This window comes from Mus musculus, chromosome 19 (assembly GCF_000001635.26).
Source record: "Mus musculus strain C57BL/6J chromosome 19, GRCm38.p6 C57BL/6J".
NCBI lineage: Eukaryota > Metazoa > Chordata > Mammalia > Rodentia > Muridae > Mus > Mus musculus.
Window position 1 is genome coordinate 40,382,640 of NC_000085.6, and position 21,704 is coordinate 40,404,343.

The 21,704-nt window shown below is 46.6% G+C and overlaps 1 protein-coding gene across 54 annotated transcripts in view; it reads right to left on the reverse strand.

Annotated features, from left to right (window-relative positions):
- Window positions 1-21,704, reverse strand: part of Sorbs1 (sorbin and SH3 domain containing 1) — a 221,916-nt gene that overhangs the window by 90,600 nt on the left and 109,612 nt on the right. For 25 of the 54 annotated variants that reach the window (XM_030250819.1, XM_011247181.1, XM_017318095.1 and 22 more), the window contains exons 1-5: window positions 19,619-19,671; window positions 15,903-15,971; window positions 13,040-13,129; window positions 10,749-10,877; window positions 117-143 (exon numbers count right to left, since the gene is read on the reverse strand). In XM_030250819.1, the coding sequence (XP_030106679.1) occupies window positions 117-143; window positions 10,749-10,877; window positions 13,040-13,129; window positions 15,903-15,971; window positions 19,619-19,628 (325 nt within the window). In that variant the 5' untranslated portion in view covers window positions 19,629-19,671. Of the gene's footprint in view, window positions 1-116; window positions 144-10,748; window positions 10,878-13,039; window positions 13,130-15,902; window positions 15,972-19,618; window positions 19,672-21,704 lie in introns of those variants that run through there. The other 29 variants (XM_030250827.1, XM_030250826.1, XM_017318096.2 and 26 more) reach the window with 3 other exon arrangements.

Consider the following 21,704-nt stretch of genomic DNA (forward strand, 5'->3'; position numbering starts at 1 on the left):
CAAGAAAAACACAAACAAACCCCATCACTCACAGGTAACACCCATCAGCTTCCCACGAATTCGAGGGTCCCCGGTGCCCCAAGGCACAGGAGATAAGAATGCAAGAAAAGCCATACCTGCTGAAGGGTCCTCTGGCTCCAGGCCTGTGCGAGGAGCAAGAAGGATGAAAACAAAGAGGGAAAAACAGAACCGGTTATGTTTTCGGGAAGCAAGCATGAGACACACTGACCGATGAAAATCAGTGGCCCTCGTCTGACACAAAACTCCCTCAGTCAAGAAGGCCCGATTACCATAGGAACCCACTTGAGACCATGATGTGTTCACAGGCGCTGACCTTTGAGAACACAAGACTACATTCAGAGGAATGAAGAAACAATTGTTCCTTGACATTCTTACTTTACAGACTGAAAGGCAACAGAACTCTCTGCTGTCCAGTCCCCAGCCCCTAGTAGGCTCAGGACTGCGCCTGAGCAGGCTGAGTTAATGGGCCCTAGAGTCTGACTGAAGGAAGCCTCAGTAGCATATTTTTGTTTGGTTTTGGATCCCAAGTGTCTCCACCACATTAAATGAAAGTACACGAACATTCACAATGTGGGCTGGAGAGATGGCTAAGCAGTTAAGAGGCTTTGCCACACAATCGTAGCGAGCAGAGTTCAGATCCCAGTACCCACATGACAAGTCAGGAATCCCAGAAATGCCTTTAACTCCAGTTCCAAGAGATCTGATGCACTGCCCTCTTCTGGCCTCTGCCAAAGGGAGGCTGGCGGGGGGGTGGGGGGGGGATGAGCACACATGAATAAATAAATCTAATAAAATTTTTTTAGATAAGAAAAACCCATACCTGATTTGATTTCACATGACAGATCACAGTCAAAGCTTAAGTGTGCTAAGAATATAATAGGCTACATGTATGAAGTTATGTGAAACACAAATGAATCTCATGTGTAGGCTTGGGTCCCTTCCATAACATACTCCACTAGTGAGAATGCAAACACTAAAATCTAAAAGAAACAGATCCCAAGCACTTCAAATAAGACCCAGTGATTCTGTGTGCTGTGCACCACAGCAAGGAACAGGCACAGATAATCCAGAAAGGAATGAACTGTACTTCCAAACACCCTGATTTATGGACATTAAAATTTGAATTTCCTACAGCTTTCATGTAGCACGTAATACCATTCTTCTTTGCCTTTTTCTACCAGCCATTTCAAACACAAAAGTCACTTAGCCAGCAGGCTAGATTTTGCTCACGGCCAGTTTGGCCAGCCCTACTCTAACAATCCTTTAACTTCCTTCTGTTTCCTGACAGAACTCCTTTTCACACTCCTGTAGACACAAGCAGGGGGCCAACACTGAAGTCCTTAAAGTCCAAGCCTTCAGTGTAGGTCTCTCAGACCAATGGTGACTTTCCAGATGTTAAGAAGAGCAAACAACAGGCTGGCGAGATGGCTCAGCGAGTAAGAGGCCTTTGCAACCACATGGTAGCTCACAAACACCCGTACTGAGATCTGACGCCCTCTTCTGGTGCGTCTGAAGACAGCTACAGTGTACTTATGAATAAGAATAAATAAATCTTTGGGCCAGAGGGACCAGGGACTGAGCAAGTGGGATTGAAAGGAGTTGACCAGAGTAAGCAGAGGTCCTAAAACAAAAATTTCAATTCCCAGCAACCACATGAAGGCTCAACAACCATCTGTACAGCTACAGTGTACTCACATACATAAAATAAATAAATAAATCTTAAAAAAAAAAAAGGTGAGCAAACATTTATCAAAGACCTTTCAGGTGTCAGACATAGTTACACTTTACACCTACTTAGTACTTCATTAAATGCTCACTGTACTTCATGAACGAGAAGACAGAAAGGTCAAGTGATTTACCCAGAGCAGAAAGCCTTACACAGGAAGGGACAAAACAGTACAGGACCCTGACCAACATCCACTGGCTGCCAAGCGCATCAGTAGTAGGGAGATGCTGGAGGCTAGAGGGCATCACAGCAAAAGACGAGGTGGCCTGCATCCCACAAACAGTATGGTCTCGCTGCCTTAGTCAGGGAGAAGTCTTGGTAAGTCCAGACCGATGAGACTTACTCAGTATTTATGATCCAGTAAGAAATGGGGACCCAAGAGTTTGCATTTCTAACAGCTTCCAGTGATGCTGGTACTGGTAGCCCACACAACCTACACTTTAACAACTAATAGGAGGCACACAGGAAAAATATCCTTATTACAGGACACCCTAAGGTTCAAGGGTCATCTCAGAAGCGGAAGCAGAGAAACTCTAAGAGCCAGAGGTGGTGGATTGCTACCCAGAAACAGAGCTTTCCCAAGTAACTGGACGACTGCACATCACGAACTCGTGGCAATTCTAACACCATTTACGAGACCCCTAAAGCCAGGGGAAATCTAAGTTCAGAGTGTGGGAGGTGTAATGACGTTGAAGGGTTTCTTAGCTCTCTTTAAGGGTGTGACCTTAGGTAGGATGACCACAACGTTGGGTGGGAAGGGAGGAGGGGGTGGATCTACCAGGAAGTGGGAAAGTGAGGATGATCAAAATAGATTGTAGGATACGCTCAAAGAATCAATACAAATATTATTTTTTAAAAATATCCTACGGAGAGCATGACACCCTACTGTCACATCCCCAGAATGCAGAATTTTAGGGTGATCTGGTTATACTCGTAGTAGGGTGCCCATTACAGCTCTGCCACTCCCTCACAGACAGTTCCTAGCCATCTGTCTTCTCCAGCAGCCACCTCTCCCAGGGCATGGGTTTCATAAATGTCACTGTTATCACATTGAACTGGCTTGTGTAACTGGAGCAAGTATGCTAACCACACCATCTGTAAACTATATCTGTAAACTATAATCCATCTCCGATGACCTCCGCCCAAGGCTGCTGAGGAATCTGAGATCAGGCATGTGAAGGTGACCACATTTAATACTCATTGCTAGCCCCAGGCCTGGCCCAGGGAACTTCACGTACCCAGCCAACCCTAGAACACTAGAGACATCCTGTGACAATGGCCCTTGTCCTCTTTACTCTATCACTTTTAATGTCCCTTCTTCTTTTCCAAGTTGCTATTTCCAACACAGCCCTTGCCAGGCTACTTTTCAAATGCATTAAGTTTATATATACACCAAACAGCAATAGGCTTCAGGTGAGGGGCTCCTTGGTGATAGAGGTAAATGCAGCACACTGACTCGGGGACCCATTCTTTTGCCCACTTTTTTCCTCTTGGGTTGGTTCTATTCAAGCCACACTGGAAAACAGACGGGTCATGGAAATCAAGGAGTGACCGACTGTCCTTCTAAAGCTATAGGTGCTATAAGGAAGCCATCCTCATATCATCAGATCACCTCCCATGAGTCCAAATCTTCCTAGTCAACTGCGCATCCTCATCTGCAAAACAGACATGGATCACAGGACTAAGTCAACCCCAAGGGGCTGGAGAGCTGGCTCAGTAGTTAAGAGCACTTGATGCACTTGTGGAGAACCCAGGCTCAACTCCCAGCTCGTCAGCTTTCTTTAAAACTATATGACCCTTGGTGGGTCACAACCATCCATAACTCCAGTTCCGGGAATCTAATGTCCTTTTCTGACCTCTGAGGCACTGTGCACACATACACTACACATATATGCATGGAGGGAAAACATTCATATACATAAAATAAATCTAAAAATGTTAAAATATGGCATTTATAATATACAACTTTTATAAAACTGGAATCCGAAACATAGGGAGAGAAATCCCCACAGATAGAAATTATAGAGTGTGTATGCATGTGTGTGTTATCATGGATTTGTTTTTTTGTATGTTTTATGTCAATGTATGAAATATATATGTACATTCATGGGTATGTTTACCTGTGTGTATGCACATGGAAGCCAGAGGTCCACAACTCAACATACTTCCTCAGTCTCTACCCATCTTGGTTTTCACTGATTCAATTAGGCCCTCATCCGGAAGCCGATGATTCTCCTGTCTCTCCCTCCACTCCGCACTGGGGTTATAGACATGAACATCTATGCCGGGCTCTTACATGGGTGCTGGAGAGTCCAAGCTCAGGTCCTTATGTTTGCACAGGACGCAGGAGCCATCTCCACAACACTGTTTGATTTTGCAACAGGGTCTTATAGATAGCTCTGGCTGGTGCAGTATTTGGTGTGTAGCCCAGGCTAGCCTCAAACTCTCAGCGATCCTCCTGCTTCTGCCTCCTCAGTGGTGAGATTGCAGATATACACCACAACATGTATCTCAAAACATAGAAAAATCCACAAAGAAACAAATTACAGTGTGTGATCCTTCCATTTAATAAATTCAAAGCCATACTGTCCTTGGAAAATGACTCATTCCAAATCTTCAAAACCATCTCCCTCACTGTTCAAGAGGTTAGTCCCCAGGATCTCAGTCAGCGGCTTGGTCCCTTATGGAAGGAGAGTGTGTCTCTGGCAGGTTGTCAGCCCTCTTCCATTATCTCTTCTTTTGAATCTGGAAGGTTGGTAGCAGCCCAGGGCCAATTATATCTGAGTGCACGGGGTGAAGCTTTACATACACAGTCATCAATTACTGACTCCTGATGGAAGAGATTGTCAAAATGCTTCCTCCAATAAAACGGAAGGCTGCCTTGTAGAATCTGCAGCCTGAAAATACTCCATCTTTCTGTAAAAAACAAACCACAGTCTGCCATGCCTTTTATCCTATCTGCTCTTTAGGGATTTCTCTGTCCCACAGCTAGAAGCCACCAGATATCAACTATTATCTTATTTCTTTTCTAACTTCATTTTTGGTTACTTGCTTATTTTTAAAAAATAGTTTTTCTCGGGACCTTCGGATACTTTTTTCACTAAGTCAGACTTGATGTGGTCTGGAAAATGCTCTGAGGTAGATGGTGTGCTCAAAGCAGGTCTATGCATGTTCTATATCTTACTTGTACTTTTCCATTTATGATATCCAGTGGAGAATTCAATATCATGAATAATAAGGTTTGGTCCTTGAAGGAAAGGCCATCCAGAGACTGCCCCACCTTGGGATCCATCCAATCCGTAGACACCAAACCATGACACTATTGCTGATGCCATGAAGCACTTGCTGACAGAAGCCTTATATGGCTGTCATCTGGAAGGCTGTGCCAGGACCTGACTAAGACAGATACAGATGCTCACAGCCAACCATAGGACTGAGCTGGGGGACCCCAATGGAAGAGTCAAAGGAAGGCTTGAAGGAGCTGAAGGGGATGGCAACCTCATGATATCAACTAACCTGACCCCCGAGAGCTCCCAGGGACTAAACCACCAGCCAAAGAGTATACATGAGTCAGCCCATGGCTCTGGCTATGTATGTAACAAAGGATGGCCTTATCTGCCATCAGTGGGAGGGGTGGCCCTTGGTTCTGTGGAGGCTTGTTGCCCCAGTGTAGGGGATTGCTAGAGAGGTGAGGTGGGAGTAGGTGGGGAAGTGCCCTCTTAGAGGCAAAGGGGAGGGAGGGAGGAGATGGGAGGTTCGTGGAGGGGAGACCAGGAAGGTGGACAGCATTTGAAATGTAAATAAATAAAATAACCAATTAAAAAAAAAAAAAGTTGGTCTTTACCCTGGGCTTCTGGAGATAACTGCCCAATCCTTGGGATGCTATATCAAATAGGAAGGTCTTGTTTGTTTGTCTGAGGTCTTGAAGAAGAGCAACATGATTTAGAGTCAGGGCTTTGAGTCAGCGAGCGCTTCACTGCCTACTACAGTAGAGGTGAGTCTCTAAGGAAGAGAATGGCGCACCCTCTGCTCTGCGACTCGCACATCGAATGAATGCTGGAAACAATCTGTCGGGGACACGTTGCTTGCTACCTCTCCAGACTCTGTACCATGAACTTCTCTGGGCTGATTTTAATCTCCATCCTTTCCCTGCAATAAACAAACTAGACCCTTCTATCATTAGCACTAAGCCTGGGGTGCTTTGGAAAGTACCCTAAATCCCTAAATTTGCATCTGGGTGTCAGAAGGGATGATGGTGTCTCAAGAGGCCCTTTCCTCTAACTTTTCAGTTGGCCCTAATTCTTATACATATACTCAAAAAAAAAAAAAAAAACCAAAAAACAAAACCCACTGATTTCAGTCAGGGCTACACAGAGAAACCCTGCCTCAAAAACAAAGCAAACAAACAACAACGAAAGCAAAACAAAGATAGCAAATGCAAGAATCACAACAAAGGAAATGAGTTGATCGTGGCTGCAAGAGTCATTCTGTCTGAGGATAACTTTGCAGCAAACGCTGGAGCTAACTAACTAGCACAGCGCCTAGACTGCAAGGAACTGTTAACAGAAAGCCTGGAGCCTGAGTCCGAGCCCAGCATCTAGGCTGACAAGTTACATGGTCTCCAGATCACACCAGACAGGAACTGGGAATTTCACCCACCACCACTGCAGACTTCTTAACTGCTCTTCCAAGAGTAAGAAGAAAACCGCTGGTCTCTGGCACTGGTGGGGTTGCTTGGAACTGACACAGCAAACACCCAGACATGGCTGGGTAATAAGTGCAGGAAACACGGATAAAATAATAAGGTTCCTCCCAGGCAAAGGGACTCAGTGCTAAGATCATTTCCATTCCAAGTGATCCTAATCCCAAGGTCCAAAGTCGACCAGGATGAGGTATTGATCGGGGCAGAGAAATGGTTCAGTGGTTAAAGTCCTTGCTGCTCTTTCAAAGAACCCCAGCTCAGTTCTAAGCACCTACACTGGGCTGGGGAGCAGCTTGCAACCACCTATAACTCCAGGTCCAACAGGATGTGTCACCTCTGTCCTCCACAGACACTTACATATATACTCCTGCCCAGAGACACATACCTACACAGAGACATACACCTAATTAAGAATAGAATTTAAAATTCAATTTAAATTTAACTATAATTTAAAATCTCCTTTAAAGCAGGAGCCTGAACACTGGGTTTGAATTGGGCACCTTTAAGGGCCCCAGCTTCCTTTCCTCTGGTTTCACGCTCACACATGCTCTTCAGCTTGGTAGCAGCAATCCATGGCAGAGGGTGCCTCCATCCTCCTAGATCTATATGGGTGCACAAGACTCCTGTATCCACACTGGAGGTTTTAATTTCCAAACGTCTCCTAGACATTTCTTCTGGAAGTCCTTCTCTTCCCAGGAAACTCAACATAGACAATAAAGGAATTGATCATCCCGTTCCAAATTCCTTCACAAATTCCTCCATCTAGAAAACCAACTGGTCAGCTGGAGTCCCCGAGGCGCACACGGAGCTCTGTTATCTCATTCTCTAAGGCCCTTGACCCCCATCCTACCCTGTCCTCCATCCACACCGTCCTCATGCCTGGCCCAGAACCTCATGCCTTCCAACTGACAGGATGCAATCTTTATCAGGCCTCCTGACCCACGGTAACAACAAGCGTTATTTATCCTGACAGGCCTGCGCTGAATGCTTGCTATGAAGGAGTTCATTTAATGTCACCGACTCCATAGGACACTGCCCAATATGTATAGATGACAAAACTGGAGCCATCGAAGGTTAACGAACTTGTCCATGTTCCAAAGATAGTAAGTGCCAAGGCTGAGAGATAGGGGACTCTGTGACCCTCTAACTATATGCCTCTCATACAAGGAGGAAGTCAGAACAATGGCTGAAAACGGAGGTATCTGTACGTATAACTGGAGTTTCCAGCCCTAGCAAACACACAACATGGAAACTTACGAGGATGGACGGAGGTGGTAAAGATGAGAGTTCAGTAGTGTACAAACGCTAATGTGGAGCCAATGACTTTAACTTCTCAGGGGGAGGGCGCTTATTTAGTATAAGATGGGTCTTGCAGGAGAAACTAGAGGTACTGCTTTAATAAGCCACCCGTTCTTTCTTTTTTTTGTTGTTCATGTAAATTATTTTTTTATTACGTATTTTCCTCAATTACATTTCCAATGCTATCCCAAAAGTCCCCCACACACACACCCCACTCCCCTACCTACCCATTTCCATTTTTTGGCCCTGGCGTTCCCCTGTACTGGGGCATATAAAGTTTGCCTGTCCAGTGGGCATCTCTTTCCAGTGATGGCCGACTAGGCCATCTCTTGATACATATGCAGCTAGAGTCAAGAGCTCTGGGGTACTGGTTAGTTCATAATGTTGTTGTACCTTCAGGGTTGCAGATCTCTTTAGCTTCTTGGATACTTTCTCTAGCTCCTCCATTGGGAGCGCTGTGCTCCATCCAATAGCTGACTGTGAGCATCTACTTATGTGTTTGCTAGGCGCTGGCCTAGTCTCACAAGAGACAGCTATATCAGGGTCCTTTCAGCAAAATCTTGCTAGTGTATGCAATGGTGTCATCGTTTGGAGGCTAATTATGGGATGGATCCCTGGGTATGGCAGTCTCTAGATGGTCCATCCTTTTGTCTCAGCTCCAAACTTTGTCTCTGTAACTCCTTCCATGGGTGATTGTTTCCAATTCTAAGAAGGGGCAAAGTGTCCACACTTTGGTCTTCATTCTTCTTCAGTTTAATGTGTTTTGCAAATTGTACCTTATATCTCGCTATACTAAGTTTCTAGGCTAATATCCACTTATCAGTGAGTACATATCATTTGAGTTCTTTTGTGATTGTGTTACCTCACTCAGGATGATGCCCTCCAGGTCCAACCATTTGCCTAGGAATTTCACAAATTCATTCTTTTTAATAACTGAGTAGTACTCCATTGTGTAAATGTACCACATTTTTTGTATCCATTCCTCTGTTGAGGGGCATCTGGGTTCTTTCCAGCTTCTGGCTATTATAAATAAGGCTGCTATGAACATAGTAGCCACCCGTTCTTTCTAATATTTGCATTTTAAGAAGCTTTTAAAGACTGGCTGAAAAGGTTGAAATTCTTCCCCACCAAATTTGTTGGAATAAATTTGTGGGAATTACCATAGGACGAGATGCTGCTTCCTAAACTGCATCAGCTGTACACATAGCTGTGTAGCACAATAGTTCCCTAGCAAGCACCAGTGGAAAGCTTGGCTCCTAGTAATGCCAGCTACAGCCACTAGAGGGAGCGCAAGGCTCCCTCTCCATTGCCTAAGGGTTGGCAGGTTAAGCTTGCCTGACTTAGCTTTTCTCTTTGGTAATCTCTCTTCCCCGCATACCCTCCGGCGGCCTTGTAAAGAAAATATTTTGCCTTCCTTCTTGCCCGCATCTTTCCTAGAGAAGGGAATGGCAAACTTCAGAGGGTCAGGAATCAAGTGTGGACTTAGATATGGAACCAAGAAGTCCTGTACCTGCAGAGGTGCTGAAGATGGCTCAAGTCTTTCCCTAGGCCTAGGAACAGAGAAGACCTCCCCAGAGTGCAGTATCACCTGTAAGGAGCTTATGTTCAAACCCTAGCCTGGCATCATTCGCGAGAGAGCATCTGCCGTGGTACCCATTATAGGTAGCTGGTGCAGACTATCAGGAGATGCAAGTATTTCTCCTTTGTATGCTACATAATTCTACTATGTCACAACACTCACTTCCCGCTTTACCGGAAGTGGCAAGTCCAATTTCCCTTACACTCTGATTCCAAGAAGGTGCTAAGCTTCCCAGTTTCAAGAGAAAAGACAACCCCATTTCCTGTAGCCATTTTCAAATGTGGTCCCCCTGGGCCGGCTTCACATCGTGACCTAAGAACTTGTCAGAAATACAAAAGCCAAGAGCCTACCTCAGACTGACAAGTAGGCATCACAGGTCTGACATTCTGGGCTGGGCCCATCATGCTTGTCTACTTTGGATGCCTGTGATACAGTGGGGATAAGAGCCCTAGAGAGTGGTTAGAGACTGAACCACCCCAAGCTAGCTACCTGTGGAACCACAAGGCAGCATTTCTCTATGGCAGAATACACAGGCAGAAGAATGCTCTCTGGAAAGGTCAAAATAACCCAATCCCAATCTTAATCTAAACGGTACCTCACAGCTTATCCCATGCCAGCAGGCCTGTTAGAACCTGCATCTCTTCCTTGCTTATAATAATCCCATGTAGCAAGTATCATCAATCCCATGAGAGCCTTAGGGTTGAGAGAAGAAATCAACTGTCCCAGACTGTCCAGACTTCAGGTGGGGAAGACAGGATATAAACAAAGGTCTACCAGAATCCAGGGTCCCAGGCTGAAGTCCCAACAACCATGTGATAAGCACTCTGGTTTCCCAGTCCACAGGGTCAGGGTGGACAGAGGCTCTGTGCATGGGTTCCATGGGTTTGACCTGGCCCTTGCTCACCACCGATCTTAGAAGTGCTCTTGTGATCCTCCCTGCCCCTGCAGCCTGGTCCCTACCCCACACCTGTGGCCCCTGGTTTCCACACCCCTTCTGGCAGCTATGCTCTGTAGTCTCCTGTACTTCTGTCTCTGGCTCCTTCAGCCAGCCCTACCTGGCCAAGTCAGAGCTAGCCTCAGAAGTGGATGGAACCTTAGGGGCATCTAATCACCATCCTATCCCACCTGTTTGCAGATGCTGAGCTGCCTACATCCACACAACACAGTGTTCACAGTACTGGCCACCTAACAGGGCTCTCTGCTCAGTCAAAGCAGAGGTCACTAGGCTGGGCCTTCACCCAAAGCATGTGACTGTCTCGCCCAGATCAGGGCTTGACCTACCAGTCATCACAGAAGGGACCAGTCATCATAGTCACCATCCTGGGACCCCTGGAGAAGAAGGCTGATGAATTCACAACACCTCGCCCCACCCGTCCAGAACCATAAGGACGTCCACCCTCCCAGACTCCAGGACAACACACCTGACTTGCTTTCATGCTTCGGAGATTCCTGGGGGCTCACAGGGCTGCTGCTTGGGGTTCCCCTGTAGGAAGACGAGGCCCGAAGAGTCACTGTTCCTTTCCCAGTGCAGATTTTGGTAGGGTCCATGTCTGAAAAGGAAAGATCCAAACGGGAGGGTGTGAGCCAAGACTTCTGAGGGAGCAGGATAGTCCAGTCCGTGAGCAGATGGTTATAGCGGAGGACTGAGACGAACCTGGTTACATCTAAGCCTACTCTTCAAACATCTACGACCAATGAGAATTAATCGGTACAGCGGTACACCAGCATTGTGAAATTAGGGAAAAGAGGCAAGGTAAGCTCTGAGGAAATGCATGAGTTACAATGTCAGCTGAAAACATTTACCAGTGGAAGGAAGCTGGCTCATTCCTTCTACGAAATGAACTTTGGGTTGCTAAGCAGACTACTGGCCAGTTAGTAAGGCATGGTTCACAGGAGAGTTTGTGAAAGGGCTCTCAAGCTTGCTGATCCCCTTCTCACCAAAAAAAAAAAAAAAAAAAGCAAGCTGGCAATGTGGCACCTCGGGGATGCTCTCATTGGTGAATACCCCTGAACTACGGGACAGAGGGAGGTGCTGTTCACAGATGGGAGCTTTCACACTCAGGCATAATGAGAAAACAGGAAGGTGGCCAGACAGGCTTGGTCACACTCAACAGTGTCTTCTGAACCTCTCTATAGTCTATAGACTCCTCACTGTCCACAGGCAGAGGCAAGGTCCATACCAGCCTGGACATCTTTAGGAAGACCCGCAAAGCAGTCTCCTGAATCCAGGGCTACATGTCCCCAGTCCCTCTGCAAATGCCTTAAACCACAGATGATACTCAGCCTATGGGAGCAATCTTTCCTATACAAACAGACGTGCTTTTGATAAAGTTTAATGTATGAGTTGGGCACAGTAATAAGACTGGCAACAGTGACTCTGATAAAATGGTAGCGTTATAACATTGTTATACGTTATTTCATTATATAAAAGTGATTTCAATAAAAAGTGTGTTGTTTGTTTCCAGTTAACATTTTTCACTTAATATTTAATAACTTCATTTCATATTTCTGACTGTGGTTCACTGTAACTAACTGACTCTGTGGCTAACAGAGGCCTGCTGTCTTTAGCAGGCTGAGTGTCCCTCCTTCAGGAAAGTCAGTAACGAGGCAGGGAAGGAGAACAGACCACGCTACTTCTCAGAGCACAGAGCCAAGTGTTTCTATGCAGCTAAGTCAAGTCAACTCCACACTTACTTCCTACATCCCCACACCTGCCAAACTGCTCAGAGTCCAGCTTCCTGATCTAAAATTACCACAATGAGGATGAGAGGGCGAGGCTGGAGCTTACAGCGTGTCTTTGGGTGGGACTCAACACCCTGCCCATGTCTGTTTGGGGGTGGGGTGGGGGGAAGTAATGAGAAAGCAAGTTTCCTTTCCCCCTGCTCTTTATTCCTGCCCCCAACACCCCCTCTTCCATGGGGAGGAAACCACAAAACTCACAGCACATCCCAGACCACATGGCAACCCCAGGGAGCGCCTAGCCCCATCAAGAGAGTAAGTGACTGGTGTTATAAAACTATTAGGAAAGCCAAACCTTGGTCATAGGAACATCAGGCAAACTGGCAAATCTACAGCCCAGCTGTACGATCCTGGACGCATAGCCAGATCTGTCCAACTTCTGAGCTCCACCCATCCCACTCTGACTACACAGAACTTTGAATCAGAAATGTACACCCCCCCCCCCACCTCTTGGAGAGGAGAGGCAGGAAGGAACTGCAGGCGAAGCCAGAGAGGGGCTGGAGTGCTCTGGGAAATGGCCCTGAGTATCACACGGGGAGTCACCATCCAACATCTACAGGAGCTGCTTCACATTCAGCCTGACTCAGAGGTTTGAGGCCAGGCTAACTCTCCCGGAAACACAGTTTTCACAGAAGTATTGGGAGTTGCAAACTTCTCAGGAGAGAGCCCCACTACAAAGAAGGTTCAGCCTCTACAGTAAGCCTTCTAAAGCAAGGAAGACAAGGCTGCAGCCTCAGGCTCTTCCCTTACTCCTCCCTGGCTTACACACTTGCAGACAGACCACACACACGCACACGCACACGCACACTCGCGCGCGCGCGCACACACGCACACACAGAGGAAACAACTTAGGGAGAGGAAATGCCTTCTACACATGCGAGGATTAGGGCTCACAGTATGGTGTTAGGAGCAAAGAAGGAAAGAAACCATGCATGATCGGACAATTAAAAGAAACAGCCCCAAAGAGAGATACCTGGAGGGAGTACTAGGCCTGAAGGGCTTTTCACTGTCTTCACGGGAATTATTTTAACAGCAGATATAGAGCGAGCACGGAAAGGGTCGGCTGTTGGAAACACAAGAGGGTAAACGGTGCATCCAGAAACAACATTTGGGAGCCGCTCAGGCAAGTCGAGGAACTGTGTGGGGACAATAGGAGGAAACTGCCTACGCCACAAGAACAATGAAGAGAGCCGTGGATGCAGTCCTTAAAAATAGCCTGCTTTCTCTCTCTGGGGTTCTGGGCCAAGATGGCTGAAGCTTTCTGAGGCCATCACTCAGATGGAGTTGATCCATGGGTATTGGCAGCCCCTGGCACAGGGAGCTTGCCAGGGCTGGACAGAGATGTACAGAGACACAGATGGCCTGGCAAGTAGAGGAAGGGGGATACAATCAGAGTACGAGGTGTCCCTTAGGAACAGTGGGTCATCTGCTGTACAACCGGGAATTTGAGGACGGGGCCATGGCTGTAGGTTGAGTGCAGCTAAAAGGGGGAATGCCCTTGTAGACTGCCTGGTCCTTCAGGCCTCAAAGCTGCTTCTTTCAAAGCATACCTTTTAGGGTCCTGTACCTGCTCTGACCCCCATCTGCTGGGAAACAGATGGTGCTGCTTAATCCCACTCTTTGCTAGAAAAGAGGTGCCAAGTGGATGAGGAAGGCTCTGGACAGCACCCCAGTACACAGCGCTGGATGCCGAGACCCCATTTCTTGCCTGCCTAGACCACCCATCTCAATGACAGGCACATCACCAAACCTCCCTTGCAGATGCAGCATGGTGCCAGAGTAACCCCAATGGACTGTGCCCAGGGGTCTCAGAGTCACAGAAAACAGAATGACACGGGGTAGGTCTGCTTGGAAATAAGAGACTATTGACTCAGCACCACGTGACTGGGATTGCCAAGTGGGCAGGAAGGAATGGAAGGAAAGTGGACAGCGCCCATTCTGTCCATCCTGCTGCTGCTTCGGAAGGCACACAGCACGCACACAGTCTATGTTTACAATAACTGAGACAGGAGCGACAATTCTGCATAGATCTAGATTGAATGAACTTCTCACAGGAATCCTGTTCACTGTACCTTACAATCACTTGGGAGACTGCGCTGGGGTGGGAAGCAGATTTGGGGTGCTGTTTTCAGCCAATCACTCAGTCACTTGTTCTACCTTTGTTCTCAAGTGCAGAGGCTGAGGCAGGAGCCCAGTTATCCTGGCTCGGTGTCCATTGCAGGCCATTCTGATGACCTTTAGGTTACACCTGTCTCCTTGTTTCCTACCAAACGTGAGTCTAGCTAAGGCAGAGGGAAGCCATCACTACTGCTGTGATGTATCTCACACACACATCCTCCCCCCCCCAACATCACACACAAACTCTTTTAATAAAAGTTTCTTCTATATACAGATTTAAAGAGTGAAACTGGTGATCCCAGGATTTCAGAAGCCCCTCCCATGCTCCCAGTTTAAATATTCCCTTGCAGCCCTCCCACAGCACGCCCCCCCTCAATATTCCCTACGTGCAAGACAGCCAAGACAGCCCCAAGACCCTAAGAGTATAGCTCACAAGAACTGAATGGAGGAGGGCAGCAAGCTAGGGAGGTGAGGGATAAAAATGGCATAGATGTCCTGTGCCCAAGGAACTCAGCCTCATGCCACCCAGGCCTCCCACCCCTCATCTTCTGCCCTCTGTCTTCTCTCTCCGGAGGATTCCTCCTGAGTGCACATCTTGCCTTTTCAAAGGGGATATTTGGGTGCATTTGATGAAAATTACAAAAGCTAAATATGACAAACTCTGAAATTATTCTTTGGGGCATGTTATGATTTTTGTTTTTTAAATTTCTATGCCCCATGCAGAGACTTTAGTCATTCCTCAATGACAGTATAGAACACAGAGATGGATCACTGTTCATGGGGTCACCAGAGCCCAGGATGGGATGCAGAAATAGACGCTGAGGTCACGCTCCCTCCCTCTGCAGGTAAGAGCAGATGCACCCGCAGAGAGGAAAGGGCCCCTACACGCCTCTGTTCCTCATAAGGAGAACTGGGATTATGTTTATCTAGTTATTCCAACTTGCTTCCTGTCACCTCAGACTGCAAGACCAATGTCAGGTTGGGGTCAGAGTGCCCTGGGCAAACACTCGAGAGGTGTCCTCTTCATTTTGTTTTGTTTTGTTTTGTTTTGTTTTGTTTTTGTTTTTGTTTTTTTTTAAGCAAAGGGGACTTAATAAGTAGAAAAGTGCAAAGTTCTCAGAAGCCAAGAGGGAGCAGCTGAGAGGGGTCCCCGATGAGGGCTGCTGGGTTCTCAAACATCTTCTTACCATATCAGTAGTTCAGTTCACATTTCTATCTCCTATTTGGAAGAATTTTTACATGGAAACTATGAGAACTGAGAAGGCGGCTTAGTGGTAAAGTGCTTGACCACACATGCAAAGCTCATTTCTTGATTGAAGTGCCAATATGAGGGAGGAGCTAAAATTAATGACACTGAAGTAACTTCATTCACAGGACTGTGGATGTGTTCCAATTTGTGGCAAGTGAAGGTGGCATGCCATAAACAGGCAACTCCAGGCCAATGAGTGCCATATGTACCAGGTCTGACACTTTCCCAGAACCCACTATCTAACCTGTCATCCCAGCATCACTGTGAGTACATCATCACAGTTGGAAAAGGCGGCCTCGGACCCATGAAGAGTAGGACCATAGCTCAGCTCTCAGGAAGCCACGATGGGAACTAAGACTAGGCCAAGGATGTCTTTCCCAGAGAGGTGGAAATGGTCCTACCCAGCATGCCCTGCATCTTCCAGAAATGCTTTCCAATACCAAGCCAGACTTCTCTTCAACAGCCTTACCTTTGTCTGGTCCATGGTTGCCAGATGCCAAGCCATTCACCACAGCTTTAGAGCTTCCAACATCACATTCTGAAAGAGAGAAGATGAACAGGAAGGCTTGTGACCATGCTTGCTCAACAAGCAGAGGATGAGGTAGGATAGAGCTGAGATGTTCAGCAGTTCCAACCACACACACCCTAAAAGCTTTCCCAGGCCTGGGACCAGCCCCCAGGGTGCATGGGAGAGTTCAGAATGCTTGTGGCCTGAACCAGACAGGATGCAATGGCTATTTGGGGATGGGAATTGTGTTGTGGAGTGTACGAATCCCAGTGCTTTACTGGGGTGGCTTTCTTTGATATTTCAAGTGTCTAAGTGGCTCCCCAAATTCTCCTTGTCAAAGACAAGCAGTCTTTTCTATAAGCTGCCTTTAGACGCTGTCCCTCTTCTCCAGTCTGGAACTCATGTGACTGTCCCAGAGATGGCATGGTGTCCTAACTCCCTTCTCTACCTGAAGCCTCGTCTGCACGCCACCGCCCAGCACTCTCCTGCCTGCTCTCAAGTCCTGAGTAGGAGAGTTTCAGGCTTAGACCTTGGCTACAAGTCCCTAGACAGGAAGTCCTTACCCCCTTTTCTTACTGTAGGGAAGTCCTATATGTTCTTGGGGCTCAAGCTGATTGCCACTTCAGTGTCATTTGAGATTTTCCTGAGTTCAGCTCAGCAGTGGAAAACACTGAGACCCCCTCCCTGCCTACCACGTTCTCCACCAATCACTTCTGAGAACTCAGAGACAGTCCAGGGAAGACCAGGGGTATGTGGCCAATGGCTTGGAGGGACTCTCACAGCAAAATGGCAATGGACAATCATTACCTCAGTTCTTTAAACACGTGTTTGCCAGGATTGCTAGTCCACGCTGAGTAGTCCACAATTACTATTTGACTATCTCCTTCGGATCTAGTCCTTGGGGGCTAAAGTCAGGAACTGCAGTTCTAATGATAATTGAGGCTCCAAGGGCCAAGCCTTCCCAAGCTCACTAGCCGGAAACTGAATTGGCACGCTCATAGCTCATCTTCTTCCCCAACTAAGATAAGCAGTCTTGAATCCATTTCACATGCTATGCACAAATCCGGCTAAAACCAAGTCACCTTACTGGTTGAATAGCCAGCCTCTCCAAAAGCCGAGCACCTGAGAAGTAGGTAGCATGGCGGCCAGGCTGCTGCCTCTACAGCACCTGGGCAGCCCTTCCCCCACGGTGGCCGGGATTGTCCAGGGAGCATCCTGCTTGTGGCTCATAGCCACTTGCAGACAAGGAAGGACTCACTCTCTTCAAGCCATATCTGCCTTGAAGCCTCATTTCGGGGTGGTGGAAGAAGGAGTGCGGTGGGAGTTGAAGTCAGGGACAGTGTTAAGAAAGAAAACATACTTCAACATCCCTGACATGCCATAGGCTTTACCTGTCCTGTCCCTGAGCACCTGAGCTAGGTCACATCTTTCCAAATGTTGGTTGGCCTGGCACTGTGCTCTCTTGAGGAGCTGCCTGAGAGCTACTACCAGGCCCACATCTTTCTTTCCCCCTCTCCTTTTTAGTTAAACATAACCAAGCTGGAATAAGCATTTGGTATTTAGAAATCAACACACAGCAGCTACGGTCAGCCTCCACACTAGCCAGCAACTGACACAGGTGATTAAATCCTTAAAGCTCAGTTTCCCCATCTGTATCTGAGAGGCATCAAACTAGACCCGGCCTGTAAGGTGAGGGCAGGGATTCCCAAGAAGGAAACAAGACCTTGCAAGAACGGTGCTTTCCTCGGCGCTTGGCAGCCCAGGACCAACTGAGACACTGACAATACATTATTTTTAAAACTACCATTCTTCCCACTAAAGATGCAACCAAGTATTTTCCATGAAGCTACTCTCTTCCCGGTGATGACTTTCAAAGCAAACACAGCGGTACAGCTTCTCCTTCCCCACCCACCTGCACGGTAGTGTTTTTGTTTTCTTGGAATTAATATAAAAATCCCAATACAGGATTTTCATGTCAAAAAAGCCTTGGATTTTGGACTCCTGGGTAAAGTTTCCTTCCAGCACCTGCCTGAGAGATTCGGGGGAGGAAGGGCATTCATTCCCCAGGGCAATGGAGCACCCTCGACTGCCCTCTTCCCTCTCCTGCCTTTAAAACTGTCAGGAGTAGCAACTGGCTTAGAAGAGCAAGAGACTTGACTACGCTGCAGAACAAATTTTTGTTTGTTTTAAAAGGGAAATGGGAAAAAGGGTCCGGGCTATTATAAATGATAACAAAAGCCAAAGGACATGGCTCATCTGTCAAAACGATTACTAACATGTGTGAAGCCCTGGGTGGAGCAATGCGTGGCACACACACATAACTCCAGCGCTCAGGAGGCAAAGACAGGATGATTAAGAGTTCTAGGTCAAGCTGGGCAGTGGTGGCGCATGCCTTTAATCCCAGCACTTGGGAGGCAGAGGCCTCCCTTCTAAATTCAAGGTCAGCCTGGTCCAAGGAGTGAGTTCCAGGACAGCTAAAAGAGGAGTTCCAGGTCTTCCTTGCCTCCATACAAGGAGAGTTCAAGGCCAGCCTGGGCTGAGTCTAAAAACAAAAGAATGACCCAAGAGGCAAATCAAAGCAACTGAGTCGGCGAGCAGCATCCATGTCTACTGTGGCACAGAAAATACACTAATGGGGCCCAAGGCAAACCAAGTACCTCACTCTGCAAGGAGGAACTCCAGGCTAAAAAGAGCAAGTTACCACACATGTGCAGATCTTGCCATGCCCTGTGCTCAGCACACTACACTCGGTGTTGCTACACTCGGTGTCAGAAAACCCTCCATGAGTCAGTGCTATTACGATATCCACCTCACAGCAGAGAAGTGAAGGCACTTCTGGCACAGACCCAAGCTGCACATGAAGCATATGAGGAAACGTGCAGCCCTGAACTGCCCTACTCCAGAGCCCTCCCAGAGCTCGCCACACACGGGCCCACACAGGTCAGGACTTGGCTAAACGAGTACACTGTATGTAAATAAATAGGAAAGACTTTACAAGCTATAGAGGGCTCTGAAAATAGTCTCAATAAGGTACAGGATCAGGGTCCTGAGTGACATACGCACATGGTCCTCTGCCTTCTATCCCTACCTGCAGGTTCAGGAGACCAAGGTGGGATCTATTCCCTGGAAGGAAACATCTCCAGGCTGGACAATGAAGAATCTCAGGTACATAATCCACAGAGATCTGTCCCATGTTCTGTCTTCCCTGCTCTGAGTTTTTCATCCCCATCCAAGACTAAAAATACTTGAAACACTTTTATTTAGATCTTGATTCTTAAAAGCATAACTTAGCTGTTCTACATGCCAGATAAAGGAAGTGTTTGGTTAGCCCACAATCTGGGGATAAACATGGTTAAATTGTGTATTTTGCATCAATCATCTAGATTAAGAAATGCCACAAAGGTGTAGAAATGTGCCGAATTTTTACCAAACATATATTTAAAACAACTGCAGCTCGTTGTACATCAATTACATCTCACTGAAAGGAAAGGGGGCTCTTGTGAAGACAGACCTTGTATACACAGTATATGGTACAGTTCTTCATAACTGTGGGTGGGAAAATCATTTGCATTCTAAGTGGTAATGCTGCTGTTGGTGACCTTAAGATACACAGAACTCTCAGTGAAGCGTGCAGTTTTGTGATTGGACGTGAGAAAGGGGGATGTGAAATGACTTACCAGAACTCATGCTGGAGGCAGGCGAGTCTTCCCAGATGCAGCTCTGGAGGGCTCTGCAGAAAAGCACACAAGGAAGTGGATGAACAGCAGCCGAATGATAAGTCCCCCAGTTAGTGTTTAAAATGCAGACACTGTAACCCTTGGTCAAACAGAGCTGAACTAGGAGCCACGCGGCCGGCCAGGCTTCCGGTTCACCGTGAGTCACAGATTCCGAGGACCTGGGGCATCTCGCTAAACTTCCTTGCTTCACTTCGTCATCCTGACGATGTTTAGATACAATCCCAGATATCTTCAAGCAGCAAGTCAATTAAAGAATAATAACTTTGTAAATGTTCAAACAAAACAAAACAAAAGAAACAAAATACTATCATCAGAGGTTAATAATAATTGTGGATGTTTACAGTGGGTGCTCACAATGTACCAGAAAATGTTCTAGGTGCTTTAAATAATTTGACTCATGACAGCCAAGCACTAACACAGAGGCACAGGGAGGTGACATAGCTTGCCTAACTATGCTGTGGTTGATCATGGAAACTAGGCAGCCGGAATCAGGGGCCAAGTGCCTAGGCACTGCCCTTCTCGCTTATGGGCAGATATTATCACCAATGTTCAAGTGGATAGCCCTTAGAAGTAAGAGGTCTCAAACCAAAGGAGGCTTACAATGTGTGACCTTTTATTTATCATCTGTCTCTAATAAAAGGCATCCATCTGTTTTGGTGTGGATGGGTTGGATGGTGATGAAGATCAAGCCCAGAGTTTCAAGGGTATACTAACCAAAGACTCAACCTCTAAACTACATTGATGCTCAAATCAAGCTGTATTAATATGCTTTGACAAGTAAACTGGCTGTAGTGGTGTGTGCCTGTAATCCCAGGGAGGTAGTTTAAGGTCACACACTGTCAGTTTGAGGCCTGTCTTCACTACATATGTTGGTATGTTGTGTACAACCATACAACTTTAATCGTGCCCAATCTCATCTCAAGTTAAGCAGGGTTGGGTCTGATTTGTACTCATATAGGAGACTATATGTAGGTGTGCGCACACACACACACACACACACACACACACACACACTATAACACTGACAAATAAACAAGACCCTATAATTACCACCAAAGTCGCAACATACAGCATTCCCAGAAAAGGTCACAATGTCGCCTTACATCTAAGTATGCCCCACCAAGCTCTTAGGAACCATTGACCACTTACTTAGCATCCCCATGGTTGGACAATTTTCTAGGATCTTCTACAGATGGTACCACGTATACGTAACCTTTTCTGTCTACCTTCTCATGTTTAGTATAACGCTTTCGAAACACCAGTGGCTATCTTTCTATGTGTAAGTCTCCTTCTGGACTCCGCTCTACCCACTGAGCTATCTCTATCCAGTAGCCCACTAGTTTTCTTACTACTTCCTACATAATCCTGAAATCAAATAAGTTTGCCTACTTCATCCCCATTCAAAATCTTTTTTTTTTTTTTTTTTTTTTTTTTGCCATTTTTGGTCCTTCACATTTCTCACTTGTCTTGTTTTGTTTTATATTTGAGATAGGATTTTACACTGTAAGCCAGGCCAAACTAGAGCTCATTGTGTAGCCCTGATCTGCTTCAAACTTGCTGAGATCTTCCCACCTTGACCTTTCTAGTGCTGGTATACCCAGCTTGGTCCTTTGCATTTTCATGTGAAGTTTAAATTTTTCACAGTGTTTTTTTCTCAGAGGAAAGGAAGTAAGGAAAAGAAAGAAAAATTCTTTTGGATTTCTAGCGGAATTTTGTAGACTCTGTAATCACTTAGGAGCACACTAACATTTCTACAATTTTTAGTGCTCCAGTTACTGGGCAAGGTCTCTCTCTTCCTTTAGCCAGGCCTTCCTTGATTTCTCTCACCAATGTTTTACAGACTTCAAAATGAAGGCCTTGAGGGCCGACTGGCTCCTCCCACCCAGGGCACCCTTCACCTTCATCCTGGCACCAGTATCCAAGGATACTGAAACGGATGAACAGTTAGACAAAGAATTCAGGTCTAGTTTTCAACATCACCAAAACCTCAGAGTCAAGTAAGCAGACAGATGAAACTCAGAAGTCA